A 19,027-nucleotide genomic window follows, 5' to 3' on the forward strand; every position below is an offset into this window, starting at 1 on the left:
AAAAGCTGTGTGAACGTTACCAGAGAATCATTATTAGGAATTGTCACATCCATTTTGCAAGTATTTCAGACTAATGTTTAAAGTAAACTGGGAAGGGAAGTAGGCAAGGAAGATAAATTGTATTTTACTCAAAGGGGTGGGGCTTTACAGCTTTTCTCATTGAGTTGAAATTTCTGTTAGGAGAAGGGGATGTGCTAGCATTTATTCTTTTGGTAGTTCCTCACAGCTCTGTACATACAGGTAAGTTCACGCTGTTTGTAAAGTAAAGCTTTTAACTGGCAGTAGCGAATAGTTGGGATATGAGGAGAATTACATTTGAGACAAGTTCAGAATATGCACTACATACGAATAAGCATTTTAATTGTGCCAAGACCTTTGGTTTGAAAATCAAGGAGTTATCATGGTCCAGCAACCTGTGAGTCTTGTACATTGGTTAGTGTAGAAGTTAATCCCAGTGCTTCTAGAGCACCTTTCTGAAGAGTTTTCTTTTTCTTCCTTTTAACATAATGGATAATCAACAAAGTGTATAAGAACTATTACCGTTTGCTAGCCTCCTTTAAAGGGAATTCTTTATTGAGGGCTACAATAAATATGCTTATTCACCTTGGGCTGCTTTTAAGCTGTAGATTTAATATTATAAATGATCTTTAAGGTGGGTAATTTCTCTTGTTCATTGAGTGTGCATCAAGAGTTTTAACTAAATTTTCTATTTTCCTTAAATTCTAGAAAGCGAAATTATTATTGACGATGGACAATTTGGAATCCACAGTAAGTGAGACTGACTTATTTAAATGTTTACTGAAATGATTGAGATGTTACTTTACGTTTCATTGGAAGTATATAGCACAGGAAAATAGAACATACAGTCATGTGCTGCATAACGATGTTTTGGTCAAAGACAGACCACACATACAGCAGCGGTCTCATACGAGTATAATGGAGCTGAAAAATGCCTGTCGCCCAGTGACATGGCTGTCGTAACGTAGCACACGTTATAGTACAGCACATTATGTTTTCTATGTGTAGATGTGTTTAGATACACAAATGCTTACCATTGTGTTATGTAGTTGCCTGTAGTATTCAGTATGCCGTACAGTGTTGGAATCTAGGAGCAACAGGCCACACCATCTAGGTTTGTGTAAGTACATTCCCTGATGTTCCCACAACAATGAAATCGTCTAATGACACATTTCTCAGAACTTACCTTCATTGTTAAGCAATGCATGACTGTAGTATGATTTTGAAAATAGAGACTAGATCCAAAAAACAAATCCCTTCTGTTAAATAGTAAGTAGTTTCTAATATAATTCTTGCGCTTTAAAATGTTATCCTTTTGGTTTTCATTTGACTAGCAATTTCAGGTGTATAATGTTATATAATTTAAAGTGTGTAGTATACTGAACTGCTAATGTAGCCTTTTACCTCTTTTATATTTGAAATTACATTAATGTTTCTAAATATCTAAAGTGTGAAATGTTACACTTAAGACTAAGTTTGTGAATTTTGTGTGTTTGTATATCTGCATATACTGTAAAATTCAGACTAACCAGAGTGTTCTAGTAATTCTGGCTGAATGTTTAAGTTAATTTGAGATAGAGTAGAAAATGCTTTAACTTCTGAATATGTTGAAAGTGTTATTTGTGTATTTTCTGTTTTAGCAAATACCATATCCTAAGAATTCTAATTATCTTCAGTGACTGGAATTCTTACCCCCGCCCACCCAGGCTGGAGTGCAGTGGCGCAGTCTTGGCTCACTGCAGCCTCCGACCCTGAGGTTCAAGAGATTCTCTTGCCTCAGGCTCCTGAGTAGCTGGGATTATAGGCTCCTGCCACCATGCCCAGTTAAGTTTTGTATTTTTTTTTTAATAGAGACAAGGTTTTGCCATGTTGGCCAGACTGGTCTGAAACTCCTGACCTCAAGTGATCCACCCGCCTCAGCCTCCCAAAGTGCTAGGATTACAGGTGTGAGCCACCATCCCCCGCTGGGTGACTGGAATTATTCTTCTTCTTTTTTTTCTTTTTTTTTTTGAGATGGCGTTTTCGCCCTTGTTGCTCAAGCTGGAGTGCAATGGCACAATCTTGGCTGACCGCACTCTCTGCCTCCCAGGTTCAAGCGATTCTCCTGCCTCAGCCTCCTGAGTAGTTGAGATTACAGGCGTGTGCCACCATGCCCAGCTAATTTTGTATTTTTAGTAGAGACGGGGTTTCTCCATGTTGGTCAGGCTGGTCTTGAACTCCCAACCTGAGGTGATCCTCCTGCCTCAGCCTCCCAAAGTGCTGGGATTACAGGCATGAGCCACCGCAACCAGCTGGAATTCTTACAGTGTATCAGGGCTGTTATATTAAACTGCATTCTCTTTTTTTTTTTTTTTTTGAGATGGAGTCTTGCTCTGTCACCCAGGCTGGAATGCAGTGGCGCAATCTCCACTCACTGCAGCCTCCACCAGCTGGGTTCAAGCAATTCTCCTGCCTCAGCCTGCTGAGTAGCTGGGACTACAGGTGAGTGCCATTCACACCTGGCTAATTTTTGTATTTTTACTAGAGATCGGGCTTTGCTGTGTTGGTTAGGCTGGTCTCAAACTCCTGACCTCAAGTGATCTGCCTGCCTTGGCCTCCCAAAGTGTTGGGATTACAGGCGTAAGCCACCATGCCCGGCCTGCATCCTCATTTTGGATGCTGTACTGTAGGAGTCAAAAGGTGGAAAGAGGGTGGGCGGAATTGTGTTTGTACTGACTCTGAATCAGAGATAAATTGCTGATAACCAGTTTGCTTTCCTGCCGAGCACAGGAAAGAACAGGCCTGAATGTTTTGGTTGTGGTTTTTATTAGGTATATGTGTTTATGTATGGTAGAAATGAACATGCTCTGGCAGTATTTAAATAGGAATTTGACATCTTTTCCTTGATTTTGTTTGAGATTGTTTATATTACATCAGAAAATAGTGTACAATACTTGAATAGCTTTAGTGTTAAGTGTTTCTATTACAGTCTTTATTACTTTCATAAGTAGTATTTACACTACATGTTTTGGAGTGCTTTATGGAATAGTAGTTTTTGCTTGAGCTGTAATGCATGGTCTCACTTTGTCTTTTCTGGAAAAGAAAAGGTTAAAGTCCCACAGTTATTAAGCATTCTTAAGTTAGGAGAGAATTTCTAAGGAGAGAAGTTTCTTGGTATTTATTTTAACCCTGTTTATGAAAAAGCTTAGGTCCAAAACAGCTGACAGTTTCTCTGTTATTTATGAAAATTTTATTACCTATATTAAGTAGGTGAGTAGCTTCAAGTTAATACTAACAGTGTTGTCACGATCATGCAGTGTATTTATGGCAGAATATATAAATTTGAGAATATGGAATTGACTCACAGTTCTGTTCTTACCTTCTGATATCTCAGACCCCCAGGACTAGTGGCATAACTAGTTGCAGCTAAATATCTAAAAAGACGCTTTGGAAGTGTAACAGTGATCCCTAGTAGAACAGTTGCTAGGTTAGATGCTATCTTGGACCATGTGCTCTTTCTGAAATAGATTTGTATTATTTCAGTCATGGATTCAGTATGAATATTTTAATTTATTTGTGCTGTGACAGCATAGCTAATTATTAATATTCATTTAATTTCCCTCCCTATTTTATATAAAAGTTATATTTTAATGAAGAATTTAAGACTACCTGTGTATTTGCTTTGGGGAGAAGAGTACCAGTGTTAGGTAACCTCAGTGTATTATTACAGTGTGAATGTGGGCAGGGTGAGGTGGCTCATACCTGTAATACCAGCACTTTGGTAGGCCTGAGGAAGGCGGATCACTTGACGTCAGAAGTTCAGGAGTTTGAGACCAGCTTGGCCAGCATGGTGACACCCTGTCTCTACTAAAAATACAAAAGTTAGCTGGGCATGGTGTATGCCTATAATCCCAGCTGCTTTGGAGCCTGAGGCGTGAGAATCACTTGAACTTGGGAGATGGAGTCCTCAGTGAGTTGAGACCACACCACTGTACTCTAGCCTAAGCAACAGAGCAGGACTCTGTCTCAAAAAAAAATGAGTTTATTCCTTTTAGATTTTTTTCAAAGATGGTATTGATAGAACCAAGATCTTTTCTAAAGGCCTTTGGAATATGTATTCTAAATCTGTCTGTTCACAATGATTCATTATTTTGGGATTCTTTTCTTTTCTTTTTTTTTTTTTTTTTTTTTTGTGAGACGGAGTCTCGCTCTGTTGCCCAGGCTGGAGTGCAGTGGCGTGATCTTGGCTCACTGCAAGCTCCGCCTCCTGGGTTCATGCCATTCTCCTGCCTCAGCCTCCCGAGCAGCTGGTACTACAGGCGCCCGCCACCACGCCCGGCTAATTTTTTGTGTTTTTAGTAGAGACAGGGTTTCACCGTGTTAGCCGGGATGGGCTCGATCTCCTGACTTCGTAATCTGCCTGCCTTGACCTCCCAAAGTGCTGGGATTACAGGCGTGAGCCACCACGCCTGGCCTGTTTTCATATTTAGAAAGAAAAGAATTTAATTCTTTTTTTATTGTTATTCTAAAAATACTTATTTGCTGAAAGGATCTTTTCCGTCAGATTTTTACCTTTGGAACCTTTGGGTTGCATATGAACAACGGTTTAGGCAGGGGTCTGGGAAACAAATCATGGATTAGATCTCATTAAAAAAATGTATTTCCTTTGGAGGTAAAAAAAAAAAAAAAAAAAACAGTGTGAACTAGAATTATCAATGCATATAGGTACTTATTGTGTTGTTTAAAAAAATGTATAATAATTACTGTTCTTCCTATTTATTCTGTCAGATGGTGTTGAAACTCTGGATTCTGGATGGCTGACGTGTCAGACTGAAATAAGATTACGTTTGCATTATTCTGAAAAACCTCCTGTGTCAATAACCAAGAAAAAACTAAAAAAATCTAGATTTAGGTATGACCATGTATATGTTTATTAGGCCATTTTTTTTAACTAGTGCTGTAGATTTCAGACTCAATTGGTTTTAGTCTTTAAGTTTACACAGTTTGGGATAATGTTACATATTCTGGTAACTACAGGGCTTTGTAATAGTGAACTACTTATCCCCGCTCAGGTTGCTACTGTTGCAGTTAGTCTTAATCTCTACATTTAGAACCAGAAAAAATTTGTTTATATAGATAAGTGGTTTTCTAAGCTTATGTATTTTTATAGTTTCTATTTAAATTTTCATAGTGTAGCAGCAGTTTGTTTTAAAATTGATACAATGTGCCGGGCGTGGTGGCTCACGCCTGTAATCCCAGCACTTTGGGAGGCCGAGGTGGGCAGATCACCTGAGGTCAGGAGTTTGAGACCAGACTGTCCAACATGGTGAAACCGCATCTCTACTAAAAATACAAAAATTAACCAGGCGTGGTGTCGGGTGCCTGTAATCCCAGCTGCTTGGGAGGCTGAGGCAGGAGAATCGTTTGAACCCAGGAGGCAGAAGTTGCAGTGAGCCGAGATCGCAGCCCTGCATTCCAGGCAGAGCGAGACTCTCTCTCAGAAAAAAAGAAAAAATTGATATAATGGAAATGATTGTCTGCTACGTAATGCCATAAAGAGAAAATATTTTTTGGAAATATTCTTCAGTGTTCTAAATTTTACTGTGTCTTGAAAATGAAAAATTTTCCACACAACAGAAAATTTTTGAATATTATATATGTTTAATTTTTTTTTATATATATATTCTTTTGAGAGAAGATCTGGCTGTATCACCCAGGTTGGAGTACAGTGGTGCAATCTCGGCTCACTGCAACCTCCACCTCCCAAGCTCAAGTGATCCTCCCACCTCAGCCTCCCGAGTAGCTGGGACTACAGGCATGTGACACATGCCTGGATAATTTTTATATTTTTTGCAGGTGGGGTTTCACCATGTTGCCTAGGCTGGTCTCAGACTTCTGAGCTCAAGCAGTCCTCCCGCCTCAGCCTCCCACAGTTCTGGGATTACAGGTGTGAGCCATTGGCCCAGCCCTGGATTTATTTATTTTTTAATGAAAGAATCAACAACCTTAGTAGGCACAATGGTCATTTATCCCATTTTAATACTTTGCAAAAATATGTGTGGATAATAACATCAATATTTTATAAAACACACCTAATTCCTTAACCTGTAGTATGTGTAGTCTCTGCATAATGCGTTATTTTTGTTATCCGAAGATTTAGCATATTTGGGGGCACTTTAAAATGTAGAATTTAGGCAACATTTGTATGAGTTTTTCGTTTCTGCCACTTCTTGCATCTCATTATTATTTTTTTTTATTACATAGAGTGAAGCTGACACTAGAAGGCCTGGAGGAAGATGACGATGATAGGGTATCTCCCACTGTACTCCACAAAATGTCCAATAGCTTGGAGATATCCTTAATAAGCGACAATGAGTTCAAGTGCAGGCATTCACAGCCGGAGTGTGGTTATGGCTTACAGCCTGATCGTTGGACAGAGTACAGCATACAGACAATGGAACCAGATAACCTGGAACTAATCTTTGACTTTTTTGAAGTGAGTAGTTACTGCAGTGAGGGGATTGAGAAACAATGCAGGGACACGCTTATTTTAACGTATGTTTTGATTTTTATTTTAATCTAATTTGTGTAAAGCTAATTTTTTAGAGGTACACTCCTCTGTACAGTTAAGCTTAAAAGACTTAGGGGACGAGCTTATTTTAACGTATGTTTCGATTTTTATTTTAATCTAATTTGTGTAAAGCTAACTTTTTAGAGTTATGCTCCTCTGTACAGTTAAGCTTAAAAAACTTAGAGTTGTCATCTTCAAGTACTATTAAAAATATAATTAAGAGAACAGCAGTATTGCTGTTTCACATCAAGACCAGATGTCTTTGATGCCTGTCTGCTAAATCTAAATGTGAATGAATTGTATCCAAAGGAACCATGAGCAGTAAATAGAGACCAGGGCAGGGTTTTTACCTCTTGGCGGGCATACCAGTGTAAGAAGTGTGATCGAGTTCTCATTACGATGAAGCCTGTCGTTTATTGAGGTACTTTATTAGGATTTGTTGATGGGACTGACTTGCAACTTGATATTGTAAATATGTAATGAAATTATAAAGTTTGTGCCAGGTTATTGACAGTCTGTGCTGCTAACTTTCTGGAGCTACATGTGATACTTACACTAGTGCTTGCAGATCACTGGCTGTTCATATTTCCCCAATACATAATACTTGGTACATCCCCTAAGGTCCTAACTGCTGTCGGCCTGGCTTAGTAGTGATATGTAGTGGTTTTCTTAGCCTCTAGCTCCACCTCCACACCCATTTATACTAGATTAGAGTTAAAATCTTGGAGGGTAGCGAATATGTCTTGACCACCAGTAGCCCCCAGCCCATTTCTTAAGGACAGAATTCAGGATGGATTTTAAAAAATCTAATCTTAAGCAGTAAGATCTGTGGGACTCATAAAAATATGAAGTTTTGATGACTTCTTTCTTTCTTTTTCTTTTTTCTCTCTTTTTTTTTTTTTTTCCTGGAGAGAGGGTCTTGCTGTGTTGCCCAGGCTGGAGTACAGTGACATGATCATGGCTCACTGCAGCCTCAACCTCCTGGGCACCAGTGATCCTCCTGCCTCAGCCTCCCAAGTAATTGGGATACAGGTGTGTACCACCACACCCAGCTAATTAAAAAAAAACTTTTTTGGCTGGGTGCGGTGGCTCGCACCTGTAATCCCAGCACTTTGGGAGGCCAAGGCAGGCGGATCATGAGGTCAGGAGTAAGAATACAAAAATTAGCCAGGTGTGGTGGCACTTGCCTGTAATCCCAGCTACTCGAGAGGCTAAGGCAGAAGAATTGCTTAAACCCAGGAGGCGGAGGTTGCAGTGAGCCAAGATCACGCCACTGAGCTCCAGCCTGAGCGACAGAGCAAGACTCCGTCTCAGAAATAAAAAAAAAAAACAAAACTTTTTTTTTTGTTGAGACAGGGTCTTTGTTGCCCAGGCTGGTCTTGAACTCCTGGGCTCAAGTGATCCTCCTGCCTTGGCCCCTCGAAGTGCTGGGATTACAGGTGTGAGTCTCCGCTCCTGGCCTGAACGTTTTCTTGTTGCTTCCTTTTAATAAACCTGCCTTTTAATAAACTCTTGAATGTCCTACCTTCCCTTTAATTTGGTTAGCATTTTTTGTAATAGTGTTTTATTCATAGACTAGGCTGATAAAATATCCAGTGTAATCTCAAAGTGAGTATAGTATTTGGTTTACTAGAGAGTTGCTATCCCTATATGACTCTTGTGTAGACCCTTTTTTTTTTTTTTTTTTTTTTGAGACAGAGTCTCACTCTGTCGCCAAGGCTGGAGTGTAGTGGCGTGATCTCAGCTCACTATAAGCTCCACCTCCTGGGTTCATGCCATTCTCCTGCGTCAACCTCCTGAGTAGCTGGGACTACAGGCGCCCGCTACCACGCCTGGCTAATTTTTTTGTATTTTTAGTAAAGACGGGGTTTCACCGTGTTAGCCAAGATGGTCTCGATCTCCTGACCTTGTGATCCGCCCAAAGTGCTGGGATTACAGGCGTGAGCCACCATGCCTGGCCGTGTAGACACGTTTTTAGAGAATATGTTAAAAATTCACTACAAATATATCTTAGTCCTAAAACAACGTAAAAGTGATTAGAAATTTTCGAGCAGTGCTTTAAACTGAATGAGACTCTGTCTCGAAAATACATACATATTTAAACTGTACAAGAAAATGTATTTAATTATAGAGAAGACATCAAGTCACTTGAATATAAATTTGATTGTATCTCTTTCTTATCAGTTCTGCCCAGAGATTCTCAGTTGACTTTAAGTGAGGTTTTTGATCTTTAAATTGAAAATATTGAATTTTTTTTTTTTTTGAGATGGAGTCTTGCTCTGTTGTCCAGGCTGGAGTGCAGTGGCACGATCTCAGCTCACTGCAGCCTCCACCTCCCGGTTTCAAGCATTTCTCCTGCATCAGCCTCCTGAGTAGCTGGTACTGCTGGCATGTGCCACTATGCCCGGCTAATTTTTTGTATTTTTAATAGAAATGGGGTTTCACTATGTTAGCCAGGCTAGTCTCGAACTCCTGACCTCGTGATCCGCCTGCATTGGCATCCCAAAGTGCTGGGATTACAGATGTGAGCCACTGCACCTGGCCGAAAATATTGAAGTTTTTATGAAAAAAATACATATACATATTTCATATATAGGTGATATATATATATGTATGTAAATTATGTATGTATGTAATACAGAAGTTTAAAAATTAAGATTATTTTAAATCTCATTTTTTCAGGAAGATCTCAGTGAGCACGTAGTTCAGGGTGATGCCCTTCCTGGACATGTGGGTACAGCTTGTCTCTTATCATCCACCATTGCTGAGAGTGGAAAGAGTGCTGGAATTCTTACTCTTCCCATCATGAGCAGAAATTCCAGGAAAACAATAGGCAAAGTGAGAGGTAAGTTTGAAGACACTGCCAAATAACCCAAGGGGTTAAGTTGGAATTTTAATTAGTTTCAAATTAAGTATTTGATAATGATAAAGATGAAATTAATAATTTGCTTTGGTATCAATTTAAGGAGCATGTCTGTTACATTTTCTAAAAGTTTTGAATCTTGATTTTTTTTGTTGTTGTTTGATAGAAACTGATAAAGCTGACTTGAGTGGTATTTAAATATAATTCAGCTCATAATGGCCCTTTTAATAATTTTTGTTTTTGTTCCTCCCTCTTTTTTCCTATGAAAGTTGACTATATAATTATCAAGCCATTACCAGGATACACTTGTGACATGAAGTCTTCATTTTCCAAGTATTGGAAGCCAAGAACACCATTGGATGTTGGCCATCGAGGTGCAGGAAACTCTACAACAACTGCCCAGTAAGTTGAAGATTTGAGTAGGGTTAGCATTTGGTGTAGCTCATGTTTGATAGAGTTATACTGGTTTTCTCAGCAAAGGTGAAATGATATTTTTATTTTTTACCAAGGGAATTTAATGTAATTTGGTAATTGTAGTTAGAGACCAACCTTAAGATTCTGGTCAATTTTATAATATATCTACTGAATTGATAAGGAGGAAGACATTAAAAATTAAAAGACAGGAAGGAAAGCTTGATGCAGAAAGCTTTGGTAGCATCAGTGTGTGTGTCTGTATTGTAGTCCTTACTTTTGACGTGTTGCCCTCTCTCAGTCTGAGTTTCCGCATCTATAAAATGGAAGGGTTTGGACAGCATTATCCCAAGTCTAGAAAAGTGTGATTAAACTCAAGGAATATTAGTTAACTTGAACCTCAACCAAAAGATGCTCTCTCTTCTCAACAGATATTAGATTGTAGCCTGGAATAGTTGTCTTCCCCTTCTACTTTTGTAAGTTTGTTTAATTACCAGTGCTATAGCTCATGCCTCAGATTTTCTACTGTAAATTTTAATCCCTCTCCATTTTGTTTTAAAGTGATGCGGTGGAGACGATTAGGATTTTTAAATTTTAAAGTCTATAAAAAACCATTTAAGGAAGAAGGACCCTCACCCGCCCCCACCTTTTTTGTTTGTTTGTTTTTGAGACAGGGTTTCTGTCGTTCAGGCTGGAGTGCAGTGGCACATTTCTTGTCTCACTGCAGCCTCAATTTCCGGAGCTCAAGCCATTCTTCCACCTCAGTCTCCCCAGTGGCTGGAACCACAGGCACGTGGTACCATGCCCAGCTATATTTTTGGTATTTTTCTATAGATACCAGGTCTCACCTTGTTGCCCAGGCCAGTCTCGAACTCCTGAGCTCAAGTGATCTGCCTGCCTCAGCCTCCCAAAGTGCTGGGGTTACAGGTGTGAGCCACCGCACCTAACCTCTCAGGCCCCATCTTAAACAATAGATTTTCCCCCTTTCTGTTCTTATTATTAATAGATTTTCCATACTTCTATCCTGCGTGTGTGTCGGTTGTTTCTCATTCCCCCACAGTCTGCCAGTAGTGAGTCCTTTGGAGGCTGTACTGCAAGGAGCAGGTTTCTATGTCTCTATTTCTTCTGCCATTGAAAAGGATTATTTTTACTGATCACTTTGCATGGCTCCAAGAAAAAAGTCCATAGTACAGGGCAAGTGTATGTTGTGTTGGCTATGTTGGTATACAGCTTGTAAATATCTATCATTGTTAGAGCTTGCATTTAAGGAATAAATTCCTAGTGACAGCCATAGTCATATTTGGGGGATGTCAAAATTGGCCTCAAAATACAGAATAAGTACCGTTTCCCATTGTTGAAAATACACTTTGCCTCTTTATTACATTTGTTTCTTTATCTTTCCTGTAGTTTATGATAACTGTATTTCTTCTTTTCAGGCTGGCTAAAGTTCAAGAAAATACTATTGCTTCTTTAAGAAATGCTGCTAGTCATGTAAGTAACCTTTAAATAACTTTAGACTGCTGAGGTAGAGAAATATGGATTAGGCAGTCTCCTCCAGTTTTTATTAATAGTTAGAAAGGGGAAATATCTCTTGGTATTTATATTCAGATCCATGCTGAAGATTGGGATAAAGACAATAGAACCATAAGCATCTTTTCTTTTTTTTTGAGACAAGGTCTCATTCTGTCACCCAGGCATGGAATACAGTGCTGCGAACATGGCTCACTGCAGCCTCAACCTCCTGGGCTCAGGCAGTGCTCCCACCGCAGCCTCCGTAGTAGTGGGAATAGAGACATGTGCCGCCATGTCTGGCTAATTTTTAAATTTTTTTTTCTTTTGTGGAGACAGGGTCTCACTATGTTGCCCAGGCTGGTTTCAAACTCCTGGGCTCAAGCGATCCTCCCGCCTCAGCCTTCCTAAGTACTGGGATTATGGGTATCAGCCACTGTGTCCAGCCAGCATCCTTTTTTGAGAGAATAAATTTTGAGTAATTGAGACCAAAAAAAATTCCCACTAAGCATTGGTTTTCACTACCTGAATAATGTGCTTATTCAGATACTCACTTTGGAAAAAATGCCTTTAGAAAGATTTGATGGGACAGGCACGGTGGCTCACACCTGTAATCCCAGCACTTTGGGAGGCCGAGATGGGCAAATCACCTGAGGTTGGGAGTTCAAGACCAGCCTGGCCAACATGGTGAAACCCGGTCTGTACTAAAAATACAAAAAATTAACCGGGCGTGGTAGCCTGCGCCTGTAATCCCAGCTACTTGCGAGACTGAGGTGGGAGAATTGCTTGAATCTGGGAGGTGGAGGTTGCTGTGAGCTGAGATCACGCCACTGTTTTCCAGCCTGGATGACAGAGTAAGACTCAGTCTCAAAAAAGAAGGAAATATTTGATGGTGATTTTATGTAACACTTGAAAAAAGTGTATCAGCTGGGTGTGGTGTCTCATGCCTATAGTTTCACCTACTTGGGAGTCTGAGGCAGGAGCTTTGCTGGAGCCCAGGAGTTTGAGGCTGCGGTGAGCTATGATCTGGCCAGTGCACTCCAGCCTGGATGACAGAATGAGACTCTATCTCTTTAAAAAACAACAAAAAAAAGTATCAGTTTCTACCCTTGCATAGCAACCTGATTGTCTTCCTTAACTCCTTGTTTTTTTTTTTTTTTTTTTTAATCCAGTTATAAAGGATTAGAGTCTGTTTTTTAGCTTTTAGTATTTTCAGCAACTGCAACTTGGACATTTTTAATCAATAACCTGAGATTTTTCTCCCCTCTTCCTCTGTACTTGTCTGGACCGCCTCACATTCCAAAGTGAAACTAGGGGAAAATGGAGGAACATCTCATTTTTTAATTTCCACTTTTTCCACAATGTACTCCATATGCCCTCCACTTTGCCTTGTAAAAAATAGTTCGGGAAGTAAACTTGGCTAGTCAGTGTTTAACCTCATTACTTATATGAACTAACATCTATTCTGAGGTGTACTTTTAAAATATTTTAACCTCTCTGAAATTGGAATGGGTTTACGACTTAGCTTTGAGTCATAATTTAATTGGCAGCATATTTCCCCCTCTTAGTGGTATGTAAAATAATGCATTTTAAAATTCATGACATCTTGAATTGATTATAATTTTAATATTTAAAATAGTAGTATATTGTTTTATCTTTGTTGAAAATATATTAGTAGTATTGGGCTATAGTTTATAATTAATTTGGAACCAGTTTTACTGTCATGGCTAGTCTAAACATCATTTCATTAGCTATAAACATGATGGCCTGGTCGCCCAGGCTGGAGTGCAGTGGCAGGATCGTAGCTCACTGCAGCCTCAACCTCCTGGGCTCAAGTGATCCTCCTGCTTTGGCTTCTCAAGTAGCTGGGACCACAGGCATGTGTCGTCACACCTGGCTAATTGTTGTATTTTTTGTAGAGACAGGATCTCACCATGTTGCTCAGGTGGGTTTCGAACTTGTGGGCTCAAGCTATCTCCTCACTTGGCCTCCCTAAGTACTGGGATTACAGGCATGAGCCATCTTGTCCGGTGTGATGAGCCGGGTTTTTTTTGTTTTTTTTTTTGTTTTTTTTTTTTGAGATGGAGTTTTGTTCTGTCTCTCAGGCTGGAGTACAGTGGTGTGATCTCGGCTCACTGCAACCTCACCTCCTAGATTCAAGCGATTCTCCTGTTTCAGCCTCCCGAGTAGCTGAGATTGTAGGCGTGTGCCACCATGCCCAGCTAATTTTTGTAATTTTGGTAGAGATGGGGTTTCCCTGTGTTGGCCAAACTGGTCTTGAACTTCTGACCTCAAGTGATCTGACTGCCTCAGCCTCTCAAAGTGCTGGCATTATAGGCGTGAGCCACCGCACCCCGCCAAGGATTTTTAGATATGTGCTTTTTGAGAGAGGATTTCATTAAGCCTTTTTCTTCCATATTCTAATGAAATCCTTTGTAACTCACAGGGATCACATTTTCAGAAGTGTTATTTTAATTGTTATTGACTTATTTTAATGTTAAATACATATCTGTGAAGATGTTTTGGTCTGTTATTGGCTTATTACTTAAACCTTACAATGAATTTTGGGATTAAGTTTTGTCTCATACTAAAATTGTTTTCTATAAGGATTATGGTTGTCTAAAACCAAACAAATTAGAAAGCTACAACTTAAAATGTTTCATAGAACTACTTGGGAATGGTAGGGTTTGTCCTCTTTGGTAGAATGGGTTTTTGGTTTTGTCTTGTTTCAAATAAGAGGTGCTAAATTTCCCGCTTCAGAAGTCTGCAAGGAAGTAGGCTCCCTCGCCATACTCTTGAACTCCTTTGACTCTAGTCTGTGATCCATGTGTATTCACATGTTGAGTTCTACCCCTTGACAACTTAGAGCCGGTGTAAGGGGTAGAAATGCACCCACCTTTTCTAGTACAGCACCTCTGTGGGTCACAGCAAAGTAGTGTTACAGAATTTTCAAACCTTGCTTCCTTCTATCGCAGCTGGCCTTCTTTCAGGAAAGGTGCATATTTGTATGTCAGTTTATGACATACGGACTTTAACTGAATTAATTCATGGGGGTGAGTGGATCTGCCTTTTTCTTTCTTTTTTTTTCCTTTAATTTCAGTCCTGCTCCTTCTGTATGGATCTGGTTTTTAGAAATTTGGCTTTAACTATAATTCATGTCTTCCTCATTTGTTTGGCTCTCATTAGGAAACTGGACATGAGCATCATCTTTTTCCTGTTTCTGTTTTCTCTGTCTGTTCATCAGCAGTTATGGCTTCCTCTTTCATTCAGTACTGACATTTTGCTGAGAAAGGCTGTACAGTGGACTGCTCAGGTGCACTACGGAGCAGAGCTAAGGCGCTTTGCAGCTTATTCTTTCCCTCACCAAATCTTTCATGTTAGCTGTGCAGCTAAGGTTTGCAGGGACAGTGGGCAGCAATGTGAGGGATCCCTGAGCTCGAGGCACTTGTCGGGTTCCGTTTCTGCCGATAGCAGTTGTAGAAGTGACAGCCCAAAGGCTGTCTCACTGCCACTGAGGTGCCTCTGGATGTTTTAAAGTGAATCGGGGCCCTTTTTTTTTTTTCCCAGGAAAAAGTAGCTGTGCTTTTGCAAAAGAGAAAAGCCATTGTTTTAAGAGAATACATTATTTTTTAGAAAAAGTTTGTACAGGTCCATAATTTTATAGTGAACAAAAATTTCTTATGTTCTTGCAGTTTGAGATGTACTGTGTACCAGGCAATGTTTTTCAAATACTTGCTTCCTTCTATCAGGGTGCAGCCTTTGTAGAATTTGATGTACACCTTTCAAAGGACTTTGTGCCTGTGGTATATCATGATCTTACCTGTTGTTTGACTATGAAAAAGGTACGTTGACATTTCTTCATTTCAAACTCTTAATGTTAGGTAAAAGGTTTAAAAACTAGGAAGTTTTTAAAATATTTTTAATTATTAAATAGAATTGGTTAATTCATTTTTTTGGTGTATTCCTGCCAGTCCTTCCCTCTCATGCTCTTGCAACATTGAGACAGTGATGAGATGGGATACTGCCTTCCTAGAGTAGGGTCTCTGTTGCTGAATACACTTTATTATGTTATAGAAAAGGGACATTCCAGGTGATTTCTATGGTGGTATGACTGTCTGTGCTACTATATTGAGGCAAGAGAGGAAGATATCATAGTGTTTGTTTTCTGGAATTCCAGCTGTTTCTGCTTCAAGCTTCTTCAATTAATAAAGCTAGTGAGCCACAGTGAAAAATTCAGAAAGTGGTTTGGAGTTAGATGGCGGAGGACCTCAGTGAAGAGGTTTAGACTCAAGAGCTAGGGAGGTAGGGAATACTTTTTAGCTGAAAAGGGAAATGTTCACGACCAATGTTTTGGTAGCTGATGAAATAGGAATGTCAGAGGACAGAGACTGCAGGCAGGGCGAGCAGCAATGTGGGCTACAGGAAAGGTAAGCCTGAATTGGAGTAGGGGACCAGAAGAATGGAGAAGAGGGCATAATGGGGGCAGGGGGGGGATTCCAGAATGAGATTTAAAAATTTACGTAGCTTTAAAAAAACTGTAATTGTTTTTGTACAAACATAATCGTGACAATGATATAGTCCCTAAACGTCAGTGTACTATGTAACCAAGTGATTTCTCAGGGACGTGGACGCTAAAACTGTGTTGGGTATTAATTTCCAACTGAGTTGATTTCAAGTTAGTCTAGTTTGCTAACATCACTGTACCAGATACTGCCTGTTGTATGAAAGAGTGTGACAAGGAACCTGGCACCACCTGCTGGTGAATTTTAATCAGAGTTCCTAGGGGTTGGATTATTATGATGTATAGGAAAGGACCCTTTTGTTTCTGCGAAATGGTTTTAGAAGGAAGGAAGGAAGGGAGGGAGGGAGGGAGGAGTGAGGGAGGGAGGGGAGGGAGAAAGGGAGGGGGAAGGAAGGAGATGCATCTATTTAGATTACATGAGTAGAGTGACCAAACACATGGAACAGGTGGTTTTAGCCATGGAAGAACATTAATGAAAAGATAAATGAGAAAGAGTAAAGTGATAAATGATCTTATTAGCCAAGATTGAGATTAATTGATCTAGCTGCAATTTATTTATTTATTTATTTGAGACTGAGTCTTGCTCTGTCACCTAGGCTGGAGTGCAGTGGCATGATCTTGGTTCAGCCTCCACCTCCTGGGTTCAAGCAATTCTCCTGCCTCAGCCTCCTAAGTAGCTAGGACTGCAGACTGCTAAGTAGCTGGACCACGCCCAGCTAATTTTTGTATTTTTTAGTAGAGACAGGGCTTCACCATGTTGGCCAGACTGGTCTCAAATTCTTGACCTCAGGTGATCCGCCCACCTCAGCCTCCCAAAGTGCCAGGATTTACAGACGTGAGCCACTGCACCTGGCCGAGCTACAATTTACTTCTGAAAATCAATGAGAGTTCAAATATTACTAATGCCCCATTTTCACCAGGCTATATCTTGATCTGAAGTTGAACCTGAATGAGTTGAGAAGTGAAAGCAATGAACTTTTATATTGAATTTTTATTTTTAAGTTGGTATTTTTCTTATAAAAACATTTCATGTTCGTTAGAAAAAATGTAAGTATTTCAGAAGATTATGAAATGAAAAATCTTTCCTGTTTTTCCTTGTTCTCACTGCCTTACTCTTAATAGTTTCTTATGTGTTCCAGAAAAACCTTATGTATGTACAGGTTCATACCAATGTACATGAATGAATATATATGTGGTGGATTTTAGTATATTTGTTGGACAGATGATTTATTGGTGATACCTTAATTCATTTCCTGTAGAAGTGCCTTCAACAGAGTGACATTGATCATTTGATAGACATTAAAACCTAATACAACAGATTTGCTTCTGGGGGAAACATGATAGCTCAGAGTGCTTGTTAAGTATTATGGTTTATAGCTAATCAGACAATTTTTTCATGATGTTTGATGTGTCTGCTGTTTTTAATCAAATATTTAAAAGTATTTGAAAAGATTAGAAACTTAAATAAATTCTATATAGTACTTTCATATTGATTTCTAGTCATGTAGTATGGATAAGTATCAAAGAAAATGTATAGACAGCATAACAAGAAGTAGGGGAGATGACTGACTTCTGGTTCTATCTCAGTTGTCTTCAGCACTACAGCTTTCTCCCAGCTCCTTTTTCCTTCCAGGTATTCTACACTACAGTAAAAATGAAAGCCAGAATATAAGGGCTGGGAGGTGATGTTAGATTAGAAGGGGTCCCCCGCATGGGCTCAGTATGGCTACTCACTGTTATTCTCATGGTTGAGTAAATAGAGTTGCTAGGCCTGTCTAGTGTGAGCATTCAGTGATAATTTAGGGCTCACTTTTCTCTTAATTTTCTTTCTTTTTTTTTTTTTTTTTTTAGAAATTTGATGCTGATCCAGTTGAATTATTTGAAATTCCAGTAAAAGAATTAACATTTGACCAACTCCAATTGTTAAAGGTAGTAATAATAACATGAAATGTAAATTATCCCTTAGTTTAGGACTATTGTACTTGCTTGTATATGGTTATGTTCTCTTTGCACATGGGGATGACTGTTATATTTAATGTGTAAGTGCTTTGGTATTCTGTTCTGTTTGGGAGAAGGGTTCTGTACTGATCCAGCTATCTTCTCCAACCATTTCCATGGACCCCATTGGTTTTTGTATATGAAGGAACAAACTAGACGTAAGTTTTTGTAGGCCATAGTGGCTAGCCCGTTCATAATCTTTAGGTTGCTTCTGTTCTGCAGTAGCCCTTCTTCATATAATGGTCATTATTTTACAGTAGGCCTTTTATGCAGTAGTTGGTAAATGTTAATTTCCAATACATTTGAATATTTTGTATCATATCATTTTACATGTTCCTCTTCCTATCCCTATTAGGAACCTAAATAAATGCATGATTCCCTATTAACAGTTATCTAGTGAAGAATTTTTATATTCTTCCCTAATTGAGTATTTGATTATTATCTTAAATATATGTATGCACATATAAAATATATACAGTGGCTAGTGCTTATTCTTACTAAACTGATAGTTCTACATTTTATAGGCTTTTTTATCTTGCTAGTTTTTCAAGTTATAGTTCTGTTAACCATCTCTTCATAAGCTAAGGCTTCCTTTCCAATTTCATTTTGTTTGTGTGCTTTCTAGCTCACTCATGTGACTGCATTGAAATCTAAGGATCGGAAAGGTACGTACCAATATGAAAACACTGTTTTCCTTTTGTAGTTAGCATTAATAGGATTTTAAAAATCCATTTTAGCACATACTTGGTCATTTTTATGAATGTAATACTGGGCCTTCTAAATGTAATTTTATAATAAAGTTCGGAAATTTGCATTTGTTTTCTACTAAATACGTATCATGTGTATAGTAACCATTGCATTGCTTTTCTTAGCTTGATGATCAAAGTATTAATACCTATCAATCTTTCCAAACATTCTTAACCATTACAAAGTGGAAAGTAAATCAGCTATAGAATCCAGCTTCAGGGTCAGTCTGAACCAGCTCTGTCATTTACCTGTTATGACCGTGGGTAAGCTTTGTCCTGCCTACCACATCCCTTTATAATTTCACTTCGCTTTTCTACTCCCATAGAAATTAATGGCTGTGCCATTCATATGAGGCTTATTGTATTCATTTTAAATCCTTTATTTTCATATATGTCCCATCTTTTCAACT

At 39.1% G+C, this 19,027-nt stretch overlaps 1 protein-coding gene across 3 annotated transcripts in view; it reads left to right on the forward strand.

Moving 5' to 3' along the window:
- GPCPD1 (glycerophosphocholine phosphodiesterase 1) overlaps nt 1-19,027 on the forward strand; it is a 61,701-nt gene that overhangs the window by 23,733 nt on the left and 18,941 nt on the right. For 2 of the 3 annotated variants that reach the window (XM_008018857.3, XM_008018866.3), the window contains 9 exons: nt 727-768; nt 4,786-4,909; nt 6,262-6,493; nt 9,251-9,413; nt 9,701-9,833; nt 11,279-11,333; nt 15,101-15,193; nt 17,725-17,802; nt 18,497-18,536. In XM_008018857.3, coding sequence (XP_008017048.3) covers nt 727-768; nt 4,786-4,909; nt 6,262-6,493; nt 9,251-9,413; nt 9,701-9,833; nt 11,279-11,333; nt 15,101-15,193; nt 17,725-17,802; nt 18,497-18,536 — 960 coding nt within the window. Of the gene's footprint in view, nt 1-726; nt 769-1,819; nt 1,842-4,785; nt 4,910-6,261; nt 6,494-9,250; nt 9,414-9,700; nt 9,834-11,278; nt 11,334-15,100; nt 15,194-17,724; nt 17,803-18,496; nt 18,537-19,027 lie in introns of those variants that run through there. The other variant, XM_073007035.1, reaches the window with a different exon arrangement.

The sequence above is a fragment of the Chlorocebus sabaeus genome, chromosome 2 (assembly GCF_047675955.1).
Source record: "Chlorocebus sabaeus isolate Y175 chromosome 2, mChlSab1.0.hap1, whole genome shotgun sequence".
Lineage (NCBI taxonomy): Eukaryota > Metazoa > Chordata > Mammalia > Primates > Cercopithecidae > Chlorocebus > Chlorocebus sabaeus.